The 20,648-nt window shown below is 40.3% G+C and overlaps 2 protein-coding genes across 3 annotated transcripts; both read left to right on the plus strand.

The window, feature by feature from the left end:
- Window positions 1–1,327: 1,327 nt before the first annotated feature.
- arl9 (ADP-ribosylation factor-like 9) lies at window positions 1,328–5,742 on the plus strand. 2 transcript variants are annotated; one of them, XM_019255198.2, is made up of 4 exons: window positions 1,328–1,708; window positions 2,885–3,068; window positions 3,151–3,326; window positions 4,284–5,742. In XM_019255198.2, the coding sequence occupies exons 1-4, from the start codon at window positions 1,496–1,498 to the stop codon at window positions 4,458–4,460; spliced, it is 750 nt and encodes a 249-aa protein (XP_019110743.2). In that variant the 5' UTR covers window positions 1,328–1,495; the 3' UTR covers window positions 4,461–5,742. The 2 variants fall into 2 exon arrangements, with proteins under 2 accessions (XP_019110743.2, XP_019110744.2); XM_019255199.2 differs by having other exon boundaries at window positions 1,331–1,708; window positions 2,891–3,068.
- Window positions 5,743–5,809: 67 nt separating this feature from the next.
- Window positions 5,810–13,516, plus strand: spmap2l (sperm microtubule associated protein 2 like). The gene is made up of 8 exons (XM_027285565.1): window positions 5,810–6,144; window positions 6,225–6,255; window positions 7,121–7,177; window positions 7,556–7,690; window positions 9,543–9,677; window positions 11,960–12,101; window positions 12,611–12,745; window positions 12,961–13,516. The coding sequence occupies exons 1-8, from the start codon at window positions 6,126–6,128 to the stop codon at window positions 13,090–13,092; spliced, it is 786 nt and encodes a 261-aa protein (XP_027141366.1). The 5' UTR covers window positions 5,810–6,125; the 3' UTR covers window positions 13,093–13,516.
- The last annotated feature ends 7,132 nt before the right edge of the window (window positions 13,517–20,648 follow it).

The following is a 20,648-nucleotide window of genomic DNA, read 5'->3' on the forward strand; positions in this document are numbered from 1 at the left end:
TTTGAGCCTGAGTCACAAAAAGTTTGTTCTCCAGACTCCAGCTTAAACTTTTACTTAATTTGCACAAAAAGGGACTGTGACGCCTGTTTAAACAGAAGAAAACATCATGAACATTTAAGCATCCTTGGTGAGCGCAGTGAGGTATGTTTGTTTGGTTATTTTGTCTATTTGAAATATTGTATCTTTGTAACGTGAGTTTGTATTATTATGTATGCAATACTTTGATTGAATGAACGCTTGTTTTAATATTGATGCAAAATTATGTTTGTACTGTGAAGACTGTATGGTGACTTGTTTTTATGTTTGTATACCCTGACACACAGTTTTCACGGTGCTATGGTGAACCTGATTCTGCTGAAACTAAAATAAAGAACACCTTAAGCATCAGTCGAGACTCTCTTTGGGGATCCAAGGGCTGCTACATAGAGGTAAACTAAATAACTATTATTATGGATTAAGCTACCTGGCAATATATTAAAATCATCTCCATAATGAGTACTTTTACTTCAGTAACACTTTGAATGCAGTTAGTATTTCTACCACCACAACTTTTTTACAGCATCGTTTGGTTTATGATCTTAAAGTCCAGTTAAAGGTAATTAACCCCAGAACACTGACCTTAAAATTAATAACACCATAACGATATAATATCCTGGATAAAATACAGTTTTCATCAATTTATGTAAAAGTACAACACTGTATGCCAAATTATAGTACTCTTCTTTAATTTCCCAATATACAATATCACATAAAATAAAAAAAGGTACCATGGGGAACCCTTTTTAAAAAGGCAGCAGAATTATTAAAACATCAGGTAATCCTTAACAAGAAATAAAACAAATAATTATTTGAACAAGAACAAGAAGAACAAGTTCCCAGCTCCATTCCTGGGACATGTGTGCCTTGTCTGGTGAAGGCACAGACTTCCTGCAATAAATTGCAGATAGACAAAAAATGGCACTCTCTATCACTTAATGCATGCTCCTTGAAAAAGGGCATCACAAAACCAAGAACTGCGGTGATGATGATTATGAGGAGGAAGAGGAGGAGGAGGAGTTCTCTCCCAAAGAGAACCTCAGCATCTTCATCTCTGCTACCTCCAGCTCTGCCTTCTGTCTTTTCCTCAGTGTCTCTAGACCTGAACAGCATCGCTGGTCTCACCTTTCCTTTCATTTTAGCTGAAACTCTTCTATCACACCTGACACTTCTTCACCTCTTTTCCACACTCTTTGCTCTGGACTGTTGAACCCTAAATATTAAAAATGTTTATTATTGTTTATCGGCTCTGTTGCGGGTGATTTGGCGCCACCCAGCGGCCGCACCGCAGCACTGCATCAACAAACAGCAGCCCGGAAATCTCGTTTGAAGAAGTTCCTCCGGAGCTTCCTGTCTGCTGAGCCACTTGTTGAGGAGGAGAAGGAGGTGAAGAAGGAGAAGAAGGAGGAGGAGACGATGCTGGAGACACAGCGGTAAAATAAAAAGAGTTAAGGCAGCAATGTTCGGGCTGAGAGAGGCCGGGGTGCTCGGCTTCTCCGTCGTTGTGGCGGGCGGAGTCGCATATCTCATCTGGAGCCAGTCGACCTCCTCCGGGGAGAAGAAGGAGGAGAAGAAAGAGGAGGAGAAAGATGGTAAAAGTGTCAGGGAGGAGGAAGGAGAGAAGAAGGAGGAACAACCTGTGGCTGCTGCTGAAGCTCAGAAAGCCTCACAGGTGAGAAGGAGTCAGGCGGACACACCTTCACCTTCCTGTGTGGAAAACCAAAAATAAATCAGATTAAAGAGCAGCCAGAGAAAATGTTTAATGTTTTAAGTCTGTGTCTAACTTTAAATAACCCCCACACTTCATAAAACCTGCAGTAAAAACCAGCGAAACGTTTTTATTTGTGAGGTTAGAACAAAAAGTTCAAGCGCGTCTTCTGCAGGGAATGCTGGGAAATGTAGTACACCACTGCCTGCATTAGACTACAGGTGATTTTAAATTGTGTAATTAAACGACCTGCATCAATTACTGAAATCAATTAATATCAAACAGTTTCCTGTGATTTATTATTTGCTGCATTTCACATATTTTAGTCCGAGATGGAAATCTGTCGTTATTTTCTGATTTTAGTCAAATAACTAAATAATAGGATAATAAATAAAAGAAAATAAAGAGGACTGGGTTCAAAGTATCAAAATTTAAGTTGAATTTATTATTATTGTACAAGAAGGAGCGTTTAACAGTGCAACACACAAAAGGGGTTACAGAGGAAAAGGCTCCTCGAGGAGCTCTAACTGTTAGTTTTTATACAGTTTTCTTAAAATTTCCTTTTTTGGTTTTCCGCTCAGTGATGTACATTATGTTTCTTGTCCAAAATGACACTTCTCAGGCCTGTCTCTCCTGTCCTTGAACTGTTGGTTTATAATTATCTCAGTAAAACACAGTCCAAAATAAGGGAGACATGCAAAAAACAGGAAACACACATTATATGAGTTAAAACATCTGCACCCCAGTATAAATCCTAATTTTTATAACATAACATGCAGATTTATTGATAAATACTAAGAATACAACATAGCTAATGACTGTTTTCATGATCTCTGATGAAACAATTAATTGTTTTTATATAAATAATAATTGTTTTGTCTAAAAGTCGAAATTACAGTTCATAGATTGTAACGTGATGACTTGAGGTGTCCAGTTTAACCCTAAAGATGTTTAATTTATGTGGATAAAACAGAAAATTGTCACATTTGAGAAGAAAGACTAAATCAGCCTGGTTGATTATCAAAATTGTTGCAGTGTGACTGATTTTAAATTGTTTTATGTCAGGACAAATGTTCTAAGAGAAGTTAGGCTTTGCTTTGCAGGTGTAAAAGACATAATCTGATGTGTAATCTGTGTCAGCTGCAGTCGAAGCCCGTGGAGTCAGCTGGGACACAGGTGCTGGTTCTGGGTCTGGATGGAGCCGGTAAGACCAGCCTGCTGCACTGTTTGGCCACCGGCAGCCTGGAGCAGGACATGCAGCCCACGCAGGGCTTCAACGCCGTCTCCATCAACAAGGAGGACCTGCACATCGAGTTCTTAGAGAGTGAGTCACAGGAAAACACACGAGTCACTTCTGCTTTGAGTCGTGTCACACTCGTCTGTCTGTCTCTTTGTCTGTCTGTCAGTCGGAGGGAAAGAGGAGCTGCGGCCGTACTGGCAGAAGTACATGTCCAGAGCTCTTGTTCTGGTGTTTGTGGTCGACTCGTCCAGCTCTGAGCTCTTCCCCGTCGCTAAGAAACACTTACACGAGCTGCTGGCGTCCGACCCCCTCCTGCCTTTAATGGTACTGGCCAACAAACAGGTGAGCGTGACAGCAGAACACTCCACGCTCTGCAGAGCCTCTCATCCCACAGACGCTTCAATCCAGCTTCAACAAACAGCTTCATTATCATTTATTTTCTCAATCAATCAATGAATCATTTGGTCTTCCAAAGGTCCGAGGTGACGTCATTCAGAATCTATCCAAAATATCTTCAGTTTGTTATTCTAGAAGATGGAAAGAACTCACATTTGCAAGCAGATCAGAATCTGTAGCTGATGAATTTTTGGCATTTTTGCTTCAAAACTGACTAAAAAACACGTCACAGAAAAATGTTTGTGGTCACATGTCACTGCCACGTTTATCCAGCAGAGAGCTCAGTGCTTCATGGTACTGTAGTAAACAGCAGAGACAGAGATTTTAATTAAATTTAATGAAGTTGAGCACTTCTTCAGTTATATTAGTTTAAAATTTACAAATTCTCACTGTGTCAGCAGTCACTGATTTGTTTTTTCCTTCTATAATCTGTAAAGTATCGTCCAAATGTGAGTCACAGCACCACAACTACAATCTAAATCACATGATTGTAACCTGCTGTCCTCTCTCAGTTTGATGATATGTATTTAATCCAAAGAGTTACGGTGTGACCGTCAACACTGGAGGTGTCTGATGAACAGATAATCAACACAGCAGTCAGTACAGGACCTAAGCAGCTGTGCAGCTCTTTTTAAAAACATTTGACTATCAAGGCAAATGTCTGATTATGACTGAGAGAAAATGTTTAATTAGATATTATTTTTTGTTCAGATGTGATAGCTACAGATTTGGAACATGAAATACATCCCACATCGTCGTAAATCTGCCTTTAAATCAGACGTAAGTCACCAACAGAGGATGCTTTCCGTACATAGGGCTTTATTTTCAGAGGTACTTTCACTAAAAAAAGCAGAGCAGGTATCCTCTGGGATGATTCAATTCTTAAAGCTCCATGTTTTCCAGGACCTTCCAGGATCCTGCAGCATCACTGACCTCCACGAGGCCCTGTCTCTGTCTGAGGTCGGGGACCGCAGGTTGTTCCTCATCGGCACGTACGTGAAGAAGGGCGAGGCGGAGCTCAGCTCCGGCGTCCAGGACGCTCGGGACCTGATCGTCGAGATGGTTTGTGACAGCAGATAAAACGCTCTGCTCTGTTCATCTTTTCTCTGAACTGTTCTCACTACACCAGCTCGGCTGGAACTGTTTTATTTATTTGGTTTGGTTTGTTTAGCTGAATGTAAAGGTGTAAACCTCGTCTGACTGGCTGCCTACAGGACACTCCTGCTAACATGTTCAGATTTATGTGTCACCAAAGATTTCTTCTCATCCAAAGCAGGTGATAAATCAATAGAGCCGTAAAGCTTTCACTTTTCAGGACTGTGTCTGCGTGCTTCTTTCTGCTCGTGTGGATAACAACGTGCAAACAGCACGAGACGCAGTTCAGGTGCTGCCTTCAGGGTTTAATGTCAGACACTATTTTTCTAATTTGGACTGCGTCATAATCTTCTTTGCATGTCATTATCCACAGAGTATTTAATAAGCTGTACTGGGAGAGAAAATGAACCTGTCAGGTCAACTCAAACACACAAAGTGAGGCTCCCATCCCCGCTAATAAAGATCTGTTACGTTCACTCACTGTTTGTCGACTTTTCTCACTCAAATTTTAAAGCAAAACAAGATTCGAGGAGTTCAGTGATGGTACGAGACAAACAGTGACCTCTTTGTGCCAGCTGGGGCCGCCAACAGGCAAACTCGACTCTTCACAGCTTTAAGAAGAAGACATTGAACCTGCGGGTACTTGTTGATATGAATATATTCAGTCACCAAACTGTAACACTACCCGACAGGAGTGTCCTTTTCGGATTACAGCTTTAAAAACATTCATGCTTTTTATGACACGAGTTCATTATGTGCGTTTTCGATTGTGTTAAAAAGGGAGTTATGATATCTTAAAGCGGTGTGTTGATAATTACAACCCCCTCACTTCACCCTGACGCACAGCAAAGACACAAATATGTATTTTATGAGTTATTTTGTTCATTTTGGGCAGATAAAAAAATAAAATGTAATAATCAATGTTTTGTGTTCTGTTCACGAAGCCCCTTAAATCTTAAATCTCACACTGGACCTTTTTAAAAACAAATGGAATATAAAAACAGACTTATCTTTGAGTCGTTGCTGTTCTGTGCACTGCTTCATGTTATTTTGTCTTAATACTGTTTTATTTGATGAACTCTGTTTTAATTCACCGTCTGTTAACTTTGGGATGATGATGAACGTCTTTGTCGATGTGTGCAAAGACTTCATGTGTACCTTTTTAAAAAATGTTCCACTTTTTTCCAACGTGCAGTATTGTGTGAACAGTTTGATCTGGTTTTATTTGCAGGGTTTTCACACTTAAATAAATAGTTTCCACTAAATTGATTGGTGTGAATTGTCATGTATGAAACTCATAATAACTGGGAATGCAGACTGACTTCTCTGCTGTCCTATCGTAGCTGTTGACGTTCACTCTCCTGTTAAACTGCTTCTGTACCTGGAATCTGATCCAAAACACACAGCGGCTCTCCACAAATACCGCAGCAGTCGCCCTCACCCCCTGACCCCGGTGTATCACTTTCCTTTTGACTTCCTGCTACGGAAATCTTGAGACATCAGGATGGACGGCTTGAGTGTGCTGACTCCAGTTTCAAGGAGTCCTCAGGTGTGGAGCTGGTTGCTAAGGACTCCGTAGCAACAAACATTAGTGTGACAGCATCGACAGACAGGCAGCAAGCCGACACATCCCTGCTGCTGCGAGTTAAGATGGTGTCTGGAAAACAAGGTGAACTCACCAACTTTTATGTGTTCAAATATTTGCAGCTGACTGTTTTCACTCATTGCTTTTGTTGTTTATTTCTGCAGGAATCAAACCCAGATTTGGTCCATCAAACAGGTGAAGTAACTACTTTCAATAAGCTACTTGTTTTGTGCTTGTTTGGTGAGATACATTAGACTTTAATGATCCAAATTTACTTGTCCTAGCAGCATGTATACACAAGGTTATTAAGAAATGACTTTATATACTGAATAAAGTTGTGAAGTCATGCTGGGAGGAGCTGTTTAAGGCCTCCACAGTCTCATGCAGGAGGTGAGAGGAGGAGTTCATGATGGATGTCAGCTTTGCTCCCCGACCTCCTCTGTGGAGTCTAGGGGGCAGTCCAGGACCGAGCTGGACCGAGCTGGACCTCTTGATCTCAGTGCTTCCCCCTCCCCAGCAGACGATCGCCACAGTGTCATAGAAAGTTTATTCTCTTCGTCATTTCTACATATTTCATCATATCATATGTAGTAAGCCAAAAGCAATGCATAAAGCACAATAATAATTAAATTAAATAGTGATTGTGAAATATTAACATCTGATGGTTGGTGTGAGACAATTTTGGAAATATTTCAATCTGTAGATAAAAGTAGTGAACGCATCTTTTAATCCAGTTTACAACCTATTCATCAGAGTGTTGTGGTGCATGAGCTCATGATTGGGCTGTAGATACTGTAATATGTATATAGCCTAATGTCTCTCTAATCGGCTTAACGACGTCACCATGGAATAAAGAAAAGCCCCAAATTGAATGACTCTTAAATAAACTCTGAAAATTGCGTCTTTTAGTTTGATTACAGGCCAACTATTCGAACTTTAAGACCAAGTTTTTGGACGTCACAGCTCCCGCTGAGTGATCGCATGATCCCTCCCTCGTGGGCCCAAAGTTTCTGAATTACACCCGTATTTAATGCTGATTTGTGTTTTTCTTTTTTGGCAGAATCTTGGATCTGGCGCAACACAAAACCTCAAAAACGGTTTGGGCCACGACTCCTTGGTGAGCAGCTTGATTAAAATGGGATTCTTTCATACATATGTAAACAAATGTTTTTATATATTTAAGTATCAGAGTGGCCTCTGCTCACAGGACACGTTCCAGCTGTGTCATCATATGAAATTGCACATTTGTTCATTGATCTGGTGTGAAATTGAATCCAAGATTTCAGGAGCCTCTGTGGTTTCCTTCCTTGAGTGTAATTTCACTAAACTACATAATAAAAGTCAGATGTTTGGCATAAAACAATGGGAGGATGAACAGAGTCATTCTTTAATTTGGTAATCACCTGCTTGGAAAATATATTTACTCTGTTTCATCATCATCATCATCATCGCAGCTGCTCATTGGAATTTTTCTTTCCATCTTTTCATTGATCAGTGAGAAGCTGAACTGGGGCAACCAGGAGCCGATATGGCCCGTCTCTGCTTCAGCGCTCGGAGCCGTTCCAAGTCCAAGAATCCAATACCTATCCAGGCACAAAAGAGACTTCTCAGCATGGGAGGACCACCGGAGGTAACTGAAGCCTGAGTAACATTATTGATGACTGCATCAAAAAGGCATGAAGGGGGTTGGGGTTGGGGGTGGAGGACCGTACACAAGCTTTTTTTATATTGTGCTGCATCGACATATCTGAGGAAAATGTTTGCAGAGCTGAAGGGAATCGACTCGATGCCTTTTTTGGCACAGAGTTCATTCAGGAAGTGCAAAAAAACCCAGAAACTACAAAGTGATGCTCAGGACTGATGCCAGCTGCATCCCGATCAGAGCTGATCACTTCCCTGAGAGCTGCCAGGCTCCATTAGTCTGCGAGAGGCCGTGATGGTTGTAGTTACAGCTCCACAGGCTTTTATTTTGACATGTTTATTGTTTCCTCCATCCCCTCTCTCTCAGCTGTCAGAATAAAAGCACAGTAACATGCCAGTGAAACTCAATCAGACGCCCACACAGGAAGCGCACAACAAATAATAACAACGACAGCTGCGAGGCTGAAGAGCGCAGGCATGTGATTGGTCGAACGCTGGTTTTAAATGATGATAAATACAGTCTGAGGCTTGTTGATTACACTTGTAATCACATCACTCTGCAGTCAAGAAGTCCAGCACTTAATTTCTAATCTAATTACCTGGCAGACTGTCTGGTTCTGCTCCATTACCGCAAAATCAAATATCACAATATTATCCGATACCTCGGTATCAACAGCGTGACTGAATGTGGAGCATGAACGCTGGAAAATTCATTTAATACATTTTAATAAGTCTATCTATGTTTTTCCAGCACATTCACACCTGGCAGCTTTTCCAGTACAACCAGCCCGATCCTGGTGGAGTCTTGCTCAGTGGTGGTCATGAGCTCAGCCTTTAACTTTCAGATCTAACCCACCAGTCCAACTGATGTCGCTCTGGGCACAAGCCAGCCGCCACTGAGCAGAGCGGACGTCTTGAAATGTGTTTTTGTGTCTGATGAACGGTCCGAATCTAAAAGATACAGAGAATCTTCAGAACTGAGAAGCTAGAACTAGTGAAAGAATCACTTAAACTGACTTAAACTGACTTATTTCATTATTCTTATTAGAATATTTGCAGATTCAGTGAGACTGTGAATCAATACATGGACATTTAAAGTTTCAAGTTTCAAGTTTTTATTGTCAAAACTGCAAATGTACAAGACAGACACAGAATTGAAATTACGTTTCTCTCTGTCCAAGCGTAAAGATGTAAACATATATATAAAATAAAATAAAATAAAATAGAATAAATAAAATATGAAATAAAAATATAAAATAAAAATAATGATAATAAGATTTAAAGTCATTTATAAACAAACATTTGTTGACGATAGTTTCACAGATATGAGAAACATTTTAACGTCTTTCTGTGGCGCTTACACAAAACCTGTTGGTTCCTACCGAGGACACGAATCTGAAACAAATTTTAAATATATATTTTATTAAAAAAATAAAAATAAAAGACTCTGCACACTGTAGTTTTAAGCAACGTTTACTCAGCCAAGTGGATCTCTACACAAACAAAAGAGCTGTTTTTATTGGGATTGAGCCAAAACAAACCAGAGACGATGCAAAGTGAGACATCCCGATGCATTCCTCGAACGTCAAAGTGAAACAGTCTGACCTCAGCTCTGTGACATCCCGCTGTCTCCGCTAAGTGTTGAACAAATTTAAATGTTTTTGTGGGTGCAGATGACTTTCCACTCGTACCTCCGTCATCAGCCGCTCTGACACTCACTCATTGTTCTGTATCTCCCCTCCCTCCCCGTCCCTGCCTCCTCTTTCCTTCTGGCTCAAGACATTCTTTTGTCCCGAACACAACATATAATGGATGTGATAATAGCTTCCATTTTCCTGCAGGAAAGAGGAGGAGGAGGAGGAGGAGGCGAGCTTCTTCAGGAAGACCCAGCGTCCTTGCTCCAGGACTTCCCAGTACGAGCACATTGTCCGCTTGTCAACACCCAGAACCAGAAGCCGCGGCTCCCAGGAAGTCGGGTAAAAAGCCTCATTAGACATCAGACACAGGCAGGAAAGTGAGCACAAGTGGAGCTGAACCAAACAAACTCAGGTTGAAGTGTTTGGAAGTCCATTATCTGGAGTTGAGTTCATCGATTTTCTTTGGAAGTCATCACAGAAACAGGATGTGCTTCACTGGAAATGGACTGTTGTAACCCAGAGGTCCAAAGAAACATGAAGTTTTTTTTGTTTTAATGATTAGAAGTCACAGGCTGTGAACAGCTGATGGATTTTACAAACTCAGCTCAGTAGATACAAAAAGTTTTCTCATCAATTCAGTTCACGGTTTGTCCAGAAATCACTTCCCAACTTCCCAATCTTAGTTTCAGGAGCACACACGGTGTCCCGACATCAATATGAGAGGTCATGAAGTGAAAAACCATGACATAAGTTATCAAAAGGTGATCACGTAGAACAAACATGTTTGATTTGATTCAAGGGATCAGTTCAGAGATCCAGTAGTTTGGGAAACAGAAATATTAGGCCATCTTGGCTCGACTGTAAAGAAACTATGGGATAAAATAACACGATCGTGATCCCGCAGGCATCCAGGAATTTAATGAAACGAGAGAAAGTAAACTAAAGAGGGTGACGGGGAACTTTAATCCAAGCTTCATCGGAGGGGAGGACCACAGACTGAAACCTGCTGATTTAAGGTTTTTTTTAAAACGATAACAATATTTCTGTTTGATTTTTTTTCTTGGAAAACACTTGAAACACTTTCAGCGCTGCAGATATCTGAGAGGGAACTGATGTCACAGGGTGACAGAGGTAGCAAACACATGGTGATTGTTATTTTTAGGTGAATATACACTAATAGTAATAAACTACATTTTCCCACACTGGACCTTTATGTTTTTATGATCCTAAAATTTTTTAATTTTGGTTCCATCTTCTCGTTTCTGCTGTTTTATATGGAAATTAAATATATTCAATATTTTTGGGTATTGAACTCCTAATCAGACAAAAAAAACAAAACAATTTGTGTTGGATATTCTTCATAATTTTGTAAAATATTTAGTAGCTGGAGCCTGAAATGTAACTAAGTAGAGAACAGTGTTATGTTTTGTATTTTGTCCACTGACAGCAATAATCTCATTCCTGCTTTGATATTCATAAATGTGTCCCGTATGTACTTCAGCACCGTGATAAACTCTCCAACTATCTGTTTTAGACATTAGTCCACATCCAGATTTTTCAGATTTGTGACTCAAAGCTCCAAAACTCTCCTCCTCCCTTCAGGGGGTCCACGTTCAAACCAAAGTCTGGAGTTTAATCGCAGAGTTAAATATGAGAAGGCCAAACAGAGGCCTGCGGTCCAACACTAACATCTCCACACTGCGTGAGGAAGCCAACATTTGGACATCTGTTGTTTCAGTGTCAGACTGTGGGAGAGCGACGTGCGGAGACAATAGAGCTTATTGTCCAGAGTTCAGGACCCCTGAGACGCTCGCAGACAGCCGCGGAAGTCTTTTTATAAGTGGAACATGTTGTTGGGCACGAAGAGGAGATTTAAACACGGGTTTACTGAATTCAATACACCGAATGAATGTTTGCTTTTGGGATTTAAATAGGAGACATTACAGTGATTGCTTGTTTTAATGCCCTGCACACAAAAAATAATAATCAGCAGCAGTCGGAGGTTAATCCTCTCAAGAAAACAACACAACAGAGAGTGAAGAACATAAATAAAGCATCTATTTTATGGGTTGATAATCATTTTTATTTGTATTCCCAAGACCTCACAAATAAGTCACTTGTGTCGGGAACAGTGGATGTAATGTAGGCGTGTGTAGGCGTCACTTTACAGAGAGTTTAAACCGATATTTCACATATTACATGTCGCATTTATGCCCATTTTTTAAAATGAAAATTCACCCTGAAACAGACATTTATTTTGGTGTCATCTTGTCTTATTTTTCATAAACACACGATTTTCAAAAGCGCACATATCTGTGGTAAATTATTCATATTTTTTTGGGCCATCTTGCCTTTATTGGATTGTTGGGGAGAGAGAGAGGAGTCACCGCGGGAATGTTGCAGCAGATTCATGGTGTGCATCTTAATCACTGTCTGTGGAACATGTCCTGAACTTATCTGAGCTTTCTTCTGTTTGCATTGACCTTCTCAGGATGAACATGGTCTACAAACAGTGTCCAGAACTTGTAATATTTTTACAAAAACAAAAGTCATTCAGTGAGACAAACGTTCAGCTCAGTGATGTTCAGTTTTATTCAAAGATGTTTGTGCTGTTCCCACAGGCCTCCTCACACACCTCAGTGTGAGAATAACTGTCCCGTCTGGCACGTCGATCCCAAAATGAAAACGTCTGTGATCTCACTCAGACTGCTGCAGCTCTCCAAGCCCAAACTGAACCATCCAGACTTCCAGAGCAACAGACAGGTGAGACATCAGAGTGCATGTGCAATGCACTGAAAGACCATCAGATGTTTTGCAAAACAAACGTCCCTTTAGTCCTTTAATCACGGTTCCTATGGGGCCTTGAAATCCTTAAAAGTTTGTTAATTTGATCCTTGAAAGTTTTTGAAAATACGCATAAATGGACAAAAAAAGTGCTTGGATTTATATATTTTGTGCAAGAATAGAAATTTAAGTCCTTCTCATATATATATATATTTTTTTACTTAACATTATAGGTTATGTTCATATTCATCTGTGTTTCAAACTGTGCTAAATTTGAGGGAATCAGGGCCTGGAAAGTCCTTGAATTTGATGTTTAAGAAGGTGTGCGATTCTCTTAGATCACTGAAAGAAATATCACTTTGTTGTTTGGTATTTCTAAGTATCTCTTCTGAATATTTCAGTTCAATTATAAGATTGTTGAGTTTTCTGAAAACCTGATCACAACCACAAAGGTGCGTGACGTGTTGAACGTCTCTTTGTCTTCGCAGAGTGTCGCGTCCGTCGTTTCTTTTGCTTCCACGACGGCTCAGATCTCTCAGCGACTCGTCCAGCTGTCACTGCCCAGACTGAAGCAGAGCAACATCTGCTGCGAGCTCGGACGCCCGGAGGAATCAATCTGGACTGTAAGAGCGCCGACTGATGTTTCATTTCATTACTTCGTCTTCTGTGACTTGTGCTTTCACACGGTTTCCTGATCTTCCTGTCTTCAGTCTAGACCATTTTATAAAAGAGGAAATACTGAATAACACAGAGATGTAGAATGACATGAGCTTGAGCTGTTGGAACATGATTAACAGCCAATAGTTTTTGTACTAAATGTCTGAATTTCTAAAATCAGGTTCCCAGGGCAGCAAGGAAAGCCACGGCGAGCACTCGTGTTGAAAGGTTGGCGACACCGAAGCAGCTTTCCAAGGACTACATCGCTCCACGAGAACCAACGTGGAGCCGGAAGAACGTCCTGTCCAGCTGAACCCCTCGACGTCACGACCAAAGTCAGTGCTCATCCAGTTTTGTGTCCATAAACATAAACTGTAACGATGATCAGAGAGGACGTTCAGCCTGTCTAAAGATCCTCAAATTTAATCTTTCTCGAATTCTTTTGAGGGAACTCGAGTAGTTTTGAGTTTTTTCAAACAAATTTCAAACAAAAGAAAGAAAAATGAAGATGAGCAAAGACACCAAGACAAATAATAAAAGAACATTTTCATAAAATCAAGACCAACCAAAGTTTGAAACATCTGGACGGGAAAACAAACTCGAATTCCTCCGTCTGTGTCTTCACGGTTGTGTTATTCTGGTTGTCTGTTGATATCATTACCATGTGTACAAAACCTTGAATTAAAAAAAAGAAGAAGTTTGGACTGCGATGTTAGAGTTCATGAAATATCACTGCTCCTAAATCTCTCCAAACTTTCTGAAACCGAATCAGAGCGGAGAAGGTGAATAACGTGTCTCACTCCCTTCCTCGGTCTGACACGATGATCCAGAGTTTTTCCGTTACGCTCCAGCTGGGTTTGGTGAAATATTTCATCCACTTAGCCGACGTTGCGTTTTCTTTGTCAGCTCCACCGGTTCCTCTCCATCTCTGTTTCATCTGCGACTCTTTCTCACTCTTATATATTTCAAAGTGTCACTTCAGGCTTCTGTGAGTGTGAGAAAACACACCAACGTCTTCCAGAAGCTCTCGGAGGTCATAACTTTTAGAAAGTACCACAGTCTGCCCACAGTTTAGTTCACAAAGGGGGGCTGCCTGGAAATCCACTGTAATCCCACTTAGTCTGCCGGTGGCTGTAAGAGAGTGTTAGGGTGAAAAATAGCCACGGTTGATGTGCTCAGAGGTGGAGGAGGCCCCTGTGCTGTGGTTTGATTTGGAGAGCTGCAGCGTGGCAACCGGTGAACGCTGTAGATCCACGCGTTTATTGCCCTGGCCCGGCCTGGCTCGGCTCCGGCTCAGCTCAGCTGGACATCAAAGGATACTGAACCCACGACCAGCTGCGAGGGTAATCTGGGATTAGCCTTGCCGCGATCGTGACCTGGGACCGCAAGGTAGCAAGCAGGAACGAACATTTCTCAGAGGTGGAAGTTGTGGTTGCGTTTCATCTGCAGTAAACAGGCAGAACTAAATGATCTTTGTTAAGTTACAGCTGCTGTTTAAGGTCAACAAGCAGCAAAACATTGCTCTATAGCACCACCAGTGGTCAAAAGCTCCACAGTGCACCTTTAAAGGGAACTCTGATTGCTGATTTTGGTGTTTTTGCTGATGAAATTTGAGTTTTTCCTTAATTTTGACAAATAGTCCACACCTTTCTGACGTTATAATTTATTTCAGGGCTGTTTGTGTGATGCTTAGACAATTAGTCTATCAATTTGCAGTCAGTAAATCTAGTTTGTTGAAGGTGGAGTGTGCAGGATTTAGAGATATCTATTATTGTAGTGGGCCCTCGCCTCACCCTCGTCATCCTAGCATGAAGGTTTAGCTATGGTGGCTAAGAAACGCAAATCTAGAGCCGGTTTTCTTTGTTTGTCCATTCTGGGATACTGTAGAAACATAGCTAAATGTTGCTCATGCATACTATCCACATTTAAATGATACACAGCTGGTTGGAAATCTGTGAAGTTTCCCTTTAAAGTCGATCAATAATACATGAATCAACAGCATCTTGACATTAATTTAAAGCATTTATCAACCAAAAATGTCAAATATTCTCCAGTTTTACCTTCAGGAATGTGAAAATCTTCAGTTTTAAATGGTTGTACGTTAAATATTTGTTGGTTTGGACAAAACAAACCATTTGCAGGCATCATCTCAGTTTGTAAGACACTGTGATTGGCATTTTTTGTTATTTTCTAACACAGTGATGAACTGAAAAAGACTGTACAAGATTCATTTATAATGCAAATTATTGTTTTTGCAGCTAAATTGATGAACACAGCTGCTGTTTTGCCTCTTTGGTGTCCGGATGTTACTCTCACTGCGTCCCCGCCCTGTATGCAAACACAGATCATCACTCGATAAGTCGCAGTACAGATAATCAGGAGGCTTGAGTTCTTATTTTCTTCCTTGTACTCGTGGCTTCAGTTCGCCGCCTCGCTGTGTGTGTTGGTGTTTTGATCACACTGTGGCTTGTCACGTGTTCTGTGCCAGCAGCTTCACCCAGCTAAACACAGGAAGTAGTTAAAATAAGACATTTTCATACCAACATGCTGCTCCATCCGACACAATCACTTTATGACATGATGCACGATGCAGGCATGCACATTTCAACCTGAGTGATATCACCCATACTCAGGATGTTCTCTTTGTACCTTTGCATGGTGTAACTCTGCAAACAACCGTGTCAGGGTGGAGTTACAGGAACTCTCTCCAAACAAAAAACTCTGTGCTAAATGTTTCCTGAGCTGCGAGCACACTGCGAGCACTCTTGACTGATGCTGCTGTGGTATTGAACCAGGCCCAGTTGGACCAGTAATAATATCTGCTGGATTTCACTCTGCGATCTCAGTATTTACTTAATTAAACCACCATTTGTGCTGTGTGAGATGAGGTAAAACCAGAACATCCATGTGGTTCCACTTTGGTTTATTCGTCTGAGTCAATGGTCTAGAACAGGAGAAACAGACGAGTGAAAAATGAGCGTTCCTTCAACGTGTCGACTTTTCGGGGAAAGCAGCTTAAGGGATGGCCAGAGAGTTCGAGTTCATCCAGAGGTGTCAAACTTTAGTTTAAAAGCACTTCAGAGGACCGCCGGCACATCAGTTTGTCTGTAAATTATTAATAGCACATGTAAACACTGCATGTGTAATAGGTTCAAGTGCATCAAGCGTGACATCCTGTTGATTTTCAACGCAGCCTCCTCGTGTCCACCTGAGAAACTTGAAAATCAGTGGACAGCGTCTTCTGAAACAGATAAGTGACAACACAGAGAAACAAAATATGTGCACCAGACACAACTATTCTGGCAGCAACGAGGATGATGAGCCTGCCAGAGGGAAGAGCGCCGAGCTCGAGAGGGTTTGCAAGCAGAATAGCTGCGCAAATATTTAGAATTTTAAACCTCGTGTACTCTCAATCGTGTGGTTGGACTGTGAACTTCTGCTTTTAATCAGCCGATTATTACCTCGATTAATTGATCAAACTACTTCTTAGAAATGTGGTGGCACAGCAGCTTTGTCTCTCCTAAGTTGGTGCTGGATTGTAGTCTCTATCCTGCTTCTTAAAACTATTTTTTAAGAGCAAGTCTTGTTGGAAAATAGTGAAAAATTCCCGTCTTCATGTATTAAAGCTCCAGCTCAAAGGAATTCAATTTAATGTCCTGTAAAACTAAGAAACCAGCAAATATTCACATCTGAATGATTTTATTTTGCATTTTAAATAAATACTTTTGCGTTAGAGCTGGAGAATTTGGAGAATGACTTCAAGATAAACACAAAACTAAAAGTCAGCCGAGCACAGAGGACTCAAATCAGGACATCAGGAGGTTAAAACAAATTAAATTATGAGCGACGCGCCGATCAGATCAGAGTCCCATTAAGTGGAACACAAAGTCAGGGACTGCCGAGCCTGGCACTTTCTAAATGGCAGATTCTTCGCAGCTCTGCAGAGTTCCTCTTAGCAACAGACAAAAACCAGCCCGCATTCAGATTCTGCGCACGGCCTCATCGGCTCTTATGGCGAGGCATTGAACACTCGCATCGTCCTTTCACTCGGAGTGACTCGACGACGGAGAGAGACAGATCTGAGATCAGTTCGTCTTTGTGACCTCCCGCCTCCTCGCTCGTCGCTGCTCGTGATATTTGACGTTCGAGAGTCAAGTCAGATCGAGTTTTACTGGCAAGACTGTAAATCTTTATTTTAAATTTTACCCTGACACAGAACATGTAGACGTGTCGATTTCCTTCGTGTTGTTACTGCGATCAGGTTATTTGATCAAAGGCCAGCGTCCTATTTTATTGTTCCAGGTATTTATCAGTTTAAAACCTTTATTGATTTTCCCTTCAAGTCAAATCTGCAGACAAATCATTTTCCTCATTGATCTCCAACATTGTCACACAGTGTAAACAAATCTCCCATCAATATCCTCATTTCTGTGACTTAAGCGTGGAAAGGACCCACATCCATTACACCTGTACCTTTAAATGAGCCGTCAGGACTTAAAGGTTGTGATGTCACGGCCAACGCAAACTCACCTTCAGGTGGTTGGCGTGATGTGTACTTTGTCAGTCTCCATAAGTCCCCATGTCCAAATGTCCAACTTCACAGCAGAAATAAACATGTTTACAGCCTGGTACAAAAAACAGTTTTGGTCTCTGTAGCTAATTTCCCCGTTCATGACAACTGTACTGAGGGTGAATTTATATACAACTCACCTGTTCACATTATATTAAGGCTTAATGTGATGCATATTTACTGTAAGAGCCTGGCTGCAGTGAATGACAGGTGTGTGTCGTTACAGGTGACTTGTTTGAGCAACCAGGCTTCATTCAGCCCGGATGAATGTTTGGATGTTTGGACGTGGGGTAGGGTAGGGCGACGTCACAGATACGACGTCCAAGTTTTATAGCGTCTATGCTTGAAGCCTGAAAAGATGAATTCTCTCTTGGTTTTGTGGCGTCGTGAGGATAGAAACTGAAATGACGACGACAGCGCAGGGCCGAACATCTTTATTTGTGTTCATACATAATCCTGTCAGCTGCTTTTGAATCCTATAGGAGGCAGTAACAACCTGTCATATGATGAAATGATGAACCTGTTTACAGCGTTAAGCAGTTCACAATGTGTGTGTGCACTATAAACACATTGTTTTTCAGCTGAATAGAGGAAAACACCCCCAGGCTCAGGAAACAGACACCGACCGGTGTGTGTGTGTCTGTGTCAACACAAAGACTTAAAAATAACTTCCAACGTGAGAGGACGAGAGAATTTAGCAAAGTTTAAATTGTAAAATTAATAGTAAGTCAGTAAACATGAATATGTTCATACTTTATGAGTGTGTGTGTGTGTGTGTGAGATGCCAGTGTAAACACAGCAGCCTGTAAAAAAGCAGCAGTGTGTGTGTGTGTGTTTTATGAGCAGTTGAACTACCTGTTGGCTCTGTGTTGGTTTCTGTCGAGCTTGTTGTGCAGACAGTTCCCACATTCAGTGTTTTCACTCCAGGCTCTTTGGCAGGAAACCTCACCCCCACCTCTTCTCTCTCTTCTCTGTCTCTCCCACCGTCGTCACGATTCAAAGTTTCTTTTCTGTCCCTGTAAAATGAGCGACTGCAGCTCCGGTTTTTCAGCCTGGGTTTGTGCAACAGTTATCTGATATACTCCTTCCTATACTACTTTAATCGTACGGGAAATATAAATAAACAGACATAATTCAAACTCCCCCAGACGTTTGCAGTTTAAACTCAAAATTCATTTTTATCTCACTTCAACTGGACAGTTTAGGTTTGTGTTTTCTCTCTGATGGCGGCTCAAGAAACAATCCTGCACTCTCAAATCACATCATCTACAGGAATAAGAAAAATACCAGAGAGCACATAGACATACCTCTGTCAAGGCTGAACAATCCTCTAAATTTCATTTTAATTCATATAAAATGTTTAATTATGCATCTTGAATCTGATCTGCATCAAAATACCAAAAAGTAGATTTCATGATTCATAGTCTTGAGTCAACTAAAATCAGATCTAGAATTGTTCCTGGTGTTGTTTTAACTGCAAAAAACAGAAAGGAAGTGATAAGATATACAAGTTTTCTTTATTTTATTTTATTCCTAACTTTCCTTGTTGTGAGCCCGAGCTCTCCGTTTCCTGCCTGACACCAAAACAGGCCAAAAGTGCGTCATTTTATTTTGAAAAACCAGCTCGGTAATCACCTAAAACAGCTGTTCGCAGTAGTTTTGGCAAACATAACTCAATCAGGAGGAAATGGGGGGGGACTATTTTTAGCGGTGGATTAATCCACATTTGGCGCTCCGCCTATTTGAGGCAGCAGGATGACGACGATGTTTGAGAGATTGAGTCAAAATAAACTGATGAAGGAACTTATGGCTCAGTGTAACAGTGACTCACAACAATGGAGCTCGATTAAGATATAACGTAACTTAGCATGTGCCCCGTGCTTCCAGCCTATTAACTAAAGACGTAAACCATAGCTAAGAAGTTGATAAGCAACATGTTATTCACAAATTAACAGACTGAGTATGTTAACATGACTAAAGTTAGTAATGTCTGACAGCTTTTGAATTCAACATTTAACATTTTATTGTTCTAACATGAAAGCTAATTAACTGCTATTGAATTTAACATGTAACATTTTAGCTTTTTAACGTTAGCATGTTAACATCAATTTAAACGGCTACTAAATTTTAAACGTCGACCTTTAGGGTGTAACATTTAGCATTTTAGCATGCTACTATTAGCATATCAGCATATTTAAAGTACAATAAATATGAAACGTTACTCGACTTAACAGTGGCATATTAATGGGCCTACATTTGCAAGTTAACATGTTAATGTTAAGCATGTAACTATTTGTTACGTTAACATTCACGCAAACTGCTATTTAATTTAACATTTAGTAACTTGCTTTTTTATGTTAGCATGTCAACATCAATGTAAACAGCTACTAAATTTAATATGTTGAACTTTAGGATGTAACATTTAGCATTCTAACGTTACCATGTTCACGTTAAACAGCTACTTCATTAAGTATATAACATTTTGTTACGTTAACATTCATGCAAACTGCTATTGAATTTAGCATGTAACACAAAACACACTTTTTAACGTTAGCATGCCAACATCCATGTAAACGGCTACTAAATTTAATATGTTGAACTTTAGGATGTAACATTTAGCATTTTATTGTTATTATGTTGACATCCATATAAACAGCTAATAAATTTTAAACGTCGACCTTTAGCATTTTAGCATGCTACTATTAGCATATCAGCATATTTAAAGTACAATAAATATGAAATGTTACTCGACTTAACAGTGGCATATTAATGGGCCTACATTTGGCAAGTCAACATGTTAATGTTAAGCATGTAACTATTTGTTACGTTAACATTCACGCAAACTACTATTGAATTTAACATTTAGTAACTTGCTTTTTTATGTTAGCATGTCAACATCCATGTAAACAGTTACTAAATTTAAAATGTTGAACTTTAGGATGTAACATTTAACATTCTAACATTAACATGTTCACGTTAAACAGCTACTTTATTAAGTATATAACATATTGCTACGTTAATATTTACGCAAACTGCTATTGAATTTAGCATGTAACACAAAACACACTTTTTAACGTTAGCATGTCAACATTCATGTAAACGGCTACTAAATTTTAAACGTCAACCTTTAGGATGAAACATTTAACATTTTAGCATGCTACTATTAGCATATCAGCATATTTAAAGTACAATAAATATGAAATGTTACTCGACTTAACAGTGGCATATTAATGGGCCTACATTTGGCAAGTCAACATGTTAATGTTAAGCATGTAACTATTTGTTACGTTAACATTCAC

The sequence above is a fragment of the Larimichthys crocea genome, chromosome I (genome assembly GCF_000972845.2).
Source record: "Larimichthys crocea isolate SSNF chromosome I, L_crocea_2.0, whole genome shotgun sequence".
In the NCBI taxonomy this organism is placed as follows: domain Eukaryota; kingdom Metazoa; phylum Chordata; class Actinopteri; family Sciaenidae; genus Larimichthys; species Larimichthys crocea.

What these genes read in the sequence shown, in the direction of transcription:
- spmap2l (XM_027285565.1), top strand. An exon ending in GTTTGGGCCACGACTCCTTG is followed by an intron (nt 7,178 to 7,555) that starts GTGAGCAGCTTG and finishes TTCATTGATCAG; the next exon opens with TGAGAAGCTGAACTGGGGCA. An exon ending in ACTTCCAGAGCAACAGACAG is followed by an intron (nt 12,102 to 12,610) that starts GTGAGACATCAG and finishes TTGTCTTCGCAG; the next exon opens with AGTGTCGCGTCCGTCGTTTC.
- arl9 (XM_019255198.2), top strand. Translation starts at nt 1,496, where the DNA reads ATGTTCGGGCTGAGAGAGGCCGGGGTGCTCGGCTTCTCCGTCGTTGTG. An exon ending in AAGCTCAGAAAGCCTCACAG is followed by an intron (nt 1,709 to 2,884) that starts GTGAGAAGGAGT and finishes AATCTGTGTCAG; the next exon opens with CTGCAGTCGAAGCCCGTGGA. An exon ending in GCACATCGAGTTCTTAGAGA is followed by an intron (nt 3,069 to 3,150) that starts GTGAGTCACAGG and finishes TCTGTCTGTCAG; the next exon opens with TCGGAGGGAAAGAGGAGCTG.